The sequence below is a fragment of the Ursus maritimus genome, unplaced genomic scaffold, assembly GCF_017311325.1.
Source record: "Ursus maritimus isolate PB19 unplaced genomic scaffold, ASM1731132v1 scaffold_34, whole genome shotgun sequence".
Taxonomy (NCBI): Eukaryota; Metazoa; Chordata; class Mammalia; order Carnivora; family Ursidae; genus Ursus; species Ursus maritimus.
Genome location: NW_024426008.1, coordinates 28,472,985 through 28,481,001, shown reverse-complemented (window position 1 = coordinate 28,481,001; position 8,017 = coordinate 28,472,985). Strand labels below are relative to the sequence as shown.

General features: G+C 65.0%; 1 protein-coding gene and 1 long non-coding RNA gene across 4 annotated transcripts in view; one reads left to right on the top strand and one right to left on the bottom strand.

Annotated features, from left to right (window-relative positions):
* Nucleotides 1–1,756, bottom strand: part of NINJ1 (ninjurin 1) — an 8,971-nt gene extending 7,215 nt beyond the window's left edge. The window contains exon 1 of the mRNA XM_040620369.1: nt 1,598–1,756. Coding sequence (XP_040476303.1) covers nt 1,598–1,672 — 75 coding nt within the window. The 5' untranslated portion in view covers nt 1,673–1,756. The remainder of the gene's footprint in view (nt 1–1,597) is intronic.
* Nucleotides 1–8,017, top strand: part of LOC103663170 — a 16,859-nt gene that overhangs the window by 3,495 nt on the left and 5,347 nt on the right. The window contains exons 1-2 of one of the 3 annotated variants that reach the window (XR_005831877.1): nt 3,313–3,421; nt 3,511–3,699. This is a non-coding gene — a long non-coding RNA (uncharacterized LOC103663170). Of the gene's footprint in view, nt 1–3,310; nt 3,700–8,017 lie in introns of those variants that run through there. The other 2 variants (XR_005831878.1, XR_005831879.1) reach the window with 2 other exon arrangements.

Sequence of the window (8,017 nt, the reverse complement as noted above, 5' to 3'; positions counted from 1 at the left end):
CCCCCCCACCACACTGGCTCTTGGGCGGGCCGTAGAGGGGCCCGACCTCCTGTCACACGCCTCCTTCCCAGCCCTGACTGGCTTGGTGGTCCAGCCCTTGGGCCTTTCTGTCGCTGTCCTCTCTGCTGGGACGTCCTTTCCCACACTGCACAGGGCCATGCCACCCCCGCTCCGGTCCTGCAGTACCCAGAGCCAACGTCCCCGCTGCACAGGAAGCCTTCCTGACTCCCCTCCCACCCGCCCACTGGTGGGGTTTAGCCCTTACCGTCTGGGCGGGTCTCCACTCTGAGACAGCGGCTCAGTGATAATGGGGCCACGTCTTCCCACACTGGTCCCAGAGCCGCACAGAGACCCCACCTGACCTCCCCGGGCCTGAGATGCACGGGAGCCTGCAGGCACACGGCCAAAGCAGAGGGTGCAGAACAGGCTTGGAGCGGAACGCACAGCCACAGGTTGGGAAGTGAGCAGGACCCCTCCCTTCCGACCCACCTGCCCTATTTGTTGCCTGACTTCCCCAAAGCAGGCAGGGGCGTTTTGTTACTCGCTTTCCAGACCGTGCACAGGGGGCCGAGAGAGGTGAGGCAGCCTCCTCAGGCACACACAGCCCTCGGATCCAAAGTGCTTACATGCCAGGACAGGGCCGCGTGAGGACCTCCTCAGTCCTTGGTTTCCCCGCCACCAACCCAGGGACAAGCGTCCTGTGCTGTGCCACCCTAGGGCGGTCAGGCTTTACTGAAGGGTCAGCATGGAGGCTGAGCCCCAGGAAGCTTCTGCCAAAAACAGGCAAGGATGGACAGGATTACCGCGTGGAACCACCTGCACACGGGCCTGCCCCTGCCACCCCGGGCCTCACTCATCTCACATGCCCTCCTACACGGGGGCAGCGCAACCCCAGTCTGGTTCATGAGGCTGAGAGACCGCCATCCCTGCCCCCATTCCCAGGGGGTCAGAGAGTGAAAGAATGTTCAAAGTCAACAAGTCACCAGAGGGCCATGCCCGGGACTGTACCACCAACAGAGGTGCTGGGGAAGTGCTGGGCCCTGGGAAGAGCGCATGCCACCGCCGGACAGGACTCCGGGGCGGGGGGGCCCAACCACCTCCCCCGTGCGAGTCGGGACCACCGCCCGGGGGCCTGCGGTGGGGACAGGGAGGGGCCACAGCCGGCCCAGGTTCCCCACCGGGTCACGCAGCAGATAGAGCGGTCGCGGTGGACACGGCGGGTGACGTAACCGTCTGCCCGCTGCTGGCCTGGGGCCCGGAGGCTGGATCCTGCGCGCCCGGGCGCGCAGCAGCGGGAGGAGATGCGGGGGCCGAAGTTAGAGGCCCGCGCGGAAGGCGGGGGAAGGTGGCGCCCAGGCCCCTCCACCGCGCGGCTCGGCGTGGGCACCTCCCGGCCGGACCCTCGCCCCTGCCGGGGTGGCCGGAGCCCCGGGGCCACCGCTCGGACTGACGGCACGGGACGCCCCGGCACCCCGCAGTGCGGAAGCGGCGCGCAGTCGGCGGCGCCCCCAGGTGCCCGGGGAGCAGCGGGCGCGGGGCCCAGAGAGGGCGGGCGCCGGCCAAGATCGCACAGCGGCGCGGGCGGAGCGGGGCTTACCGAGGCGTCCGGGGAGCCGGGCGAGCCGGGGCGCAGGTCGCCGTTGAGCTCGAACTCCTCGGGGCGCGACTCCATGGTGCGGCCGCCAGAGCCGCCTCGCTCCGGGGCTGAGCGCTGCCGGCGCGGGGGCAGCGGGGACCCGGCTGCGCGCCCGCCCCCGCCACGCCCCCGCCACGCCCCGCCGCCCCCGGACTCCGCCCCTGGCAGGGGCGGGCACGCAGGACCCACCGGACCCCTCCCTCTCCGGCGAGGGCAGCGGGGGCGGCGCGGTCCCCCAACACCCGGGCCTCGCGCGGGCGGCGGCACGTCCGCTCTGCCCCGTCGTGGACACTTTTAATCCATGAAACGAGGCCAAGGGCCAGCCTTTCCCGGGCCACTTCGCAAACTGCCGGGCGCGCCAGGAAGGCGAGCGCGCCGCTGCCAAGGCGTGGGGGTTCTCCCGGCGCCGCGAAGCCCGCGGGCCGGCCCGCACCCTGGGCTCCCTGACCCTGGGCCCCCCAGCCTCTGAGCCTGGCCTCCCGCACGCTTGGGAGGTGGGGGGAGGCAGAGGGCCATCGTCGTCGGTTGGGCCCGCTCGGTGCCGGCCCCCGCCCTGTTGGCGCAGCCTCTGTGCCCCATGGTGGGAGGCAGGCCCCAGTGCCTGGGGTGGCGCCGCTGCGTGCGTCCAGAGCGCGTCGGTTTCCCCAGCCCTTGGCTCAGTCGGGTCCTGTTTCCCCGGGCGCCCTGCCCCACGCGAGCGGCTCCCAGGCATCCGAAGCCAGGCGGGTGCGGAGGGGCCGCAGGCGCGGGAGGGGCTGGGTGTTACCTCCCGGGGCTGGTTTGCGAAGATCCGGCCACTGTGTCCTCCGGTCCTGACCCTGAGCCCGCGGCCAGGCCCAGCTGCTTAGTGTCTATCGATGTCTCCACCTACCTACCCCTAGTGTGCAGTGCGCACGGCCACCCACCAGCGGCTCTGGGGCATGCCTGGTCCCTCTCAAGGCCCAGTGGCCCAGCGGGGCCAGGCTGCGGGACCTATAACCCTGAACCATCGTAGCTGTGTGCGCTGGGACAGGTGGCTGGACCTCTCTGTATCAGCTTCCCCATCTGTGATGGGGGAGTGGTATTCTTAGGCTCTGTGGGATAATCTCTTCCCCTCCCCATAACCCGACATCAAAGAAGGTCACCAGCCATGCCACAGGTCAGGCAGCAGCAAGTTAGGTCACTGAGCTGGAGGCTTGTTTGTTCACCCTTATCATCATGGGATGCCCACTGTATGCCAGGCCCTGTTCTAGACCCAGGGGGCTGCAGCCGGAGCCGGGCTTGTGGGGTGGCCCTGCCTGGGGCCAGGAACATCGCTTGTCTTCCAGCCTTCCAGTCTTACAGTGGGCTCTCCCCCCTCACCCGGCAGGGGAGGAAACTGAGGCACAGCTAGGGAGAGGCCCAGGAGGACAAGCTCAGAACTCCTGGGACGGTTGTGGGCCGTCTAAGCAGTGGACTGGACCCTCCCCCAGGTCTGCATGGCCAGCAGGTGGGCACCGTGGGGGTGAGAACCCAGGGCCTGTCTTGCTGGTCCTGGGCACACTCCAGGCTCAGACCTCTGGTCCCCCACCCTACGCCTCACCCCTGCTGGGAGAGCAGTTTTATAAGTGAAACCAAAGGCATGGAAAATGGAAGTCACCCACGGGATTTCTCAGAAAAAGGGATCTTCCACTAAACCGAGTCTGGGCCCTGCCGCTGACCTCTCCCCCTCCCTGGCGTCGGGCAGCCAGCCCAGGGCCTGCTGGTCCGTGAAGGAGCTGCCGTAGGCCCAGTTCGAGGCCGAGGGAACTGAAGCTCGGAGACATGGTCAGTGCCTCTGTCACTCCGTCCTGCTTCAGGGGCCCTGTGAGCGGGGACCCCGCAGTGCCCCGGGATCTGGACCGTTCTTTTCACAGAGCCCATGCGTGACTGCTGACAAGCCGCTGGAAACCACAGAAGCACTCCCCCCTCCCACCCTGGGGGCGGCGCTGGTCCTGGAAGGGCCAGAGAGAGGGCTGCCTGAAAGAGCGTCCTGAAGGTGCAGGGGAGGCTGGGAGGTGCGGAGGAGAGAGGACGGGAGCCTAGGAGCCTCACCCCTTCAGCAGGTGAGAGGGTCTTGGTGGGCCTCGTGGGGGCTGCAGGCGGGAAGGCTGGGGGGCACCGGGTCTGCCGTCCCGAGCGCGTTTCTCCTGTGGGCCCCAGGGCAGGTCAGAGCTCAGGTTTACCATCCGTCCAGAAGGAGGAAGTCCTGTGATGTAACAGTTCAGCCTTTACACCTGGGTTTGTAGCCCCCCCCCACTTCACCTTCCTGGGGTTCGGGTCACAGCCAGCCCCCACAGCTGGGGCTCGCCCTCCAGGCTGCCCTCCCTTGAGTGAGTAACCTCAGGGAGGGCCTTCCTGGCTCTGTTCTGTTGTCCTGTTTGCCTGGGAAGTGTGTTTCCCAGACTGTTGCGAGCGCAGACAGACAGAGGGTTTCAGGTCCTCCTGCAGAGACCAGCCGGAGCGGCCGAGGTGGGTCTGGGACGCCGCACGGAGCTGAGGGTCCGTGAGAGTGGGGATGGGGAGCGTCCCGGAGAGGGGGTGGGTAGGGAGGGGTGGGTTGGCCTGCTCCCGCCCGGGACACTGGGACGCCCAAGCAGCACCCACCTGGAGACACACCGGCACATAGCGTCTCCACGGAGCTGTCTGACAAACAGGGACGCTGCGAAGAAGGAGTGTCCGGCCCATTTGACACCAAGGCCACTGTCCCGCGCATGGGGGCTGCGGAGCAGGCCCGGGCACATGGGCAGAGCCCAGGACACCTAAGCAACATCCCTCTTGGTGGGGATGGACCCCGGTCTCGCCCACGCCACCCACCCCCGGAGCTGTGCCCCCGCGTTACCACGGGGAGAGCACGATGTGTCACCTCGGGCCGGGGAGGATGTGCGCGCAGACAGGCCATGTTTGCTGAACGGGAGCCTTAGGAAGTCTCGGGGTCTCTGGCCCCCCTGTCTCTGAGGGGCGTGGATCCCTGCAGGCAGTGTTTCCATTTTACACAGGGAAGGGCCGGTGCGGGAACGCCCCAGGAGCCCCCGCCCAGTGAGCCTGTGCTCCGTCCTGCCCCAGGAGGCGGGCTTTGCAGCCAGAGGCAGCTCCCGCCACCACCAGGGCCCAGGCCCGCCCGCACATGCCCACCACCAGGGAGAGCCCACGGCAACGGCACACCCTGGGAGCTGGTGGCCCACTGCCCACCGCGCACCCGGTGGGACCGTGACAGGGCGGCCCCAGGCTCTGTGCGTCTGTCAGGTACTTGCAGGGACCACAGCTCCCAGCAGATGGGGGCGCAGAGCCAGGAGGCCGGAGTTGCCGCTCCATGTCCAGAAGGTCAGAGGGGGGTCGGCCAGGCCTATGAGGAGGTGCTGTGCCATCACCCCCACTTTAAGGACAGAGAGGCATGTGCCAAGGTCACGGAGGCATGCCAGGGAAGGGATCGTAATGGGCCAGGTAGTGTGGCGTGGGCACACTCGCAGGTGTCTACACTGCCTCCCACAGCCCCCCAGCAAGGCATGACCCACCGAGGCCGCCCAGTACGATGCAGCGAGCCCCAGAGGGCTTGGAACCCCAGAAGCAAAGGGAGTGCACCACGAGGGAGACATTGAGACACAGCCATCCATGTTTTGGAATGTCGCAGAGCCATTAACAGAGCGCATGGGCGGCAGGCTGGCTGGCCTGGAGGGACCCGCCTGGTACCCTGGACAAAGCAGGGACAGGTGGCTTCCTCCTGAAGCCCTGAGCCCTCCCCCGAGCAGGGTGGGGCTGACTCCACTTGTCATCTCTGAGCCTCTGTACTCAGCAAAGCCCTTGTCCTGGGCAGCCAGGTGGCAGGGTCTGTGGTCAGTTCTTCCCTTCTCCCTCTGTCACATACTGCTGATTTTTAGCTCAGCAAATGGCTTCCCAGAAGAGAAACTGCTTTTGCCTGCTCTCCTGCAGCTAGGGGTGCCCGTGTGGCCACATTCTGGCAGTGGAAGGGGGCGTGCAACATCAGGGAAGGGATCTGAAACGGAGGGGGTGTGCCATTCTTTATTACTTCCTCCTGTCTGCTGGGTGGCATACAGATGTAATGGCCAGAGCTCCAGCAGCCACACTGGGCCATGAGGGGACCTCGGGCCTAGGAGTCTCACAGTAGAGCTAAAGACAGAAGGAGCCTGTGTCCCCAGTCGTTGGCACACAGGCCTTCCCTGGGCTGCCCACCTCAAGACTTCTTGGGTGTGAATAAGGAAAAAAATCTATCTTGTTTGGAGGGTTCCATAATTTGGGGGGGTTTGTGATACAGCTGATTTAGATCCTATTTTTTTAATGTGTTATTTTTTCATTAATAAATAGATTTTCTTATTTAAACACAGAACATATAACAGATTGAGTCACATCCCCCCAATCCTATTTTGAAAATGTATATTAGATTATGTCATTGGCCAGCTTAAATCCCTCTCTCACTTTTTAAAATATTTATTTATTTGAGAGAGAGAACTTAGAGAGAGAGAGCACTAGCAGGGAGGGCAGAGGCAGAGGGAGAAGCAGGCTCCCCACTGAGCAGGGAGCCCAGTGTGGGACTCGATCCCAGGACCCCGGGACCATAACTTGAGCTGAAGGCAGACGCTTCACCAACGGAGCCACCCAGGCATCCCACCTCTGAAGTTGCCTTGAAAAAATCCTTGCTCCTGGTCCCTGAACAGCTGAGACCCCTGCACCCTCCCCTCCCTTCAGCCTCCCCTCTGCCCTGGACTCTATTCCTTGGACTCTATACTTGGGGCCTTTGCACCCCGCATTGACCCCATCTGATGATCGTGCCCCCAGGCCTCCATGTGGGTGGCTCCTTCCTGTCACCTGACCACAGACCATCCCCACAGCCCGAGGCCCCCCTCACCCCATGCCCCGGGTCAGCTCCCGAGAGCACCGTGCTTATTTATGTGCTTGTTGTCAGCCCCCTCCCTCCCAGACACCAAGTCTCGGGCACTGCTGACCCTCGGCCCACGCCCTAGCTGCCCAGGGCATGCCCTAGCCATGTCTGTTTTGTCCGGCCTGCAGGCATCCCTCAGCCCAACTGGCTCTGCCCAGCCCGTGCTCCGCAAACCACTAATGACAGAGCTGCTGGGCTCCGGATTCCTGGCCCTGACATGGACCGCTGACTCAGGCCATCAAGCTCATGGGCTGCAGGTGATCGTGGGAGTGAGGCTGGGTGTCTGGCGTCCCAGCAGGGCAGGTGGCCTGTGGTTTGGCGAAGAGACATCGCTGGCAGGTCAGGTCTAGTCTGGCTCCCTCCCACCTCTCCTGAAGGTCAACCGCTGACCCTGGCCAGTCCAGGGAGCTGGCAGGGCTGAAGGCCTAACCGCAGGCCAAGAGGAGGTCCTCTGGGCAGGCAGTGGCTCCTCCTTAGTAAACCAGGTCAGAGAACAGTTGCTGAGGGACCGTGCGGCCCAGGCACACCCATCCCGCAGCCTCCCTTCCCCGCCTCCCCCTGCCTAGGGCCAGAGACTTGTTCTCCAAGTCTGGGGGTCACCTCCTCCAGGAAGACTCTGGATACGCCCAGGTCTCTCCCAAGGACACCCCCCCCTACACACACATTGAGGCTCACTGAGGCTCAGCGCAGCTTCCAGGATGCTTCCTGCCATTGGGGTCCATGGCTTATGACCAAGTGCAGACACCACCACCAGGAGGCTGAGGATGGGACTAGCAGGAGTTGCTAAGGGACCCGGGCCAGGGCCTCGGTGTGCAACACCCATTCTACATTGGGAAACTGAGGCTCCCAGCATGGAGACTTGAACCCAGGTCTCCTGAGCCCACCCCCCCCCCCCCCCCCGGTGGGTGCTGGGAGCTACCCTGAGGCTGTGGTGGGGCACGGAGGCGTGCTCGGCTGACTCAGGGCCTTTCCTCTGGCCCACCTCAGACCCTGTGCTGACCACAGCTTTGCTCTCCTTGGGGAGACCTCAGCAAATGCCCCAGGAGCTGCGGTGGGGAGGGGCTTTGGACCCAGGAGGCATGGAGCCCTCCTGTGCCCCGTCCCTGCCCCGAGGCCCCCAAGCCTGCTGGACACCATGCGGCCCCTGCAGAGGGACAGCCTTGTGCTGCCTCTAGTTCGATCAGCATCACAACCACCGAGGGACCCGGCTCTCTGGCCCACCCCCAAGTCCCGGGGAGGCTGTGCAGCTGGTCTGGGGACCCCAGTTTGACCCCCAAGGTGGGGATTTAAGTCAAGTCATGGATCTGACTGAGGGGCACAGAGAGGGAGGGCCCCACTTCTGAGCACCCGCCGTGGCCACACACAGCTACTGTCACTCATCACCCCTTAGCACAGGGCACGTGTCCCTCTGCGGCGGGAAAGTCAAGGCTTGTCAGTGTGGCGTGTATCAGTTCTGCAGGGAGGGAGGCCCACGGAGGGTCCGTCCC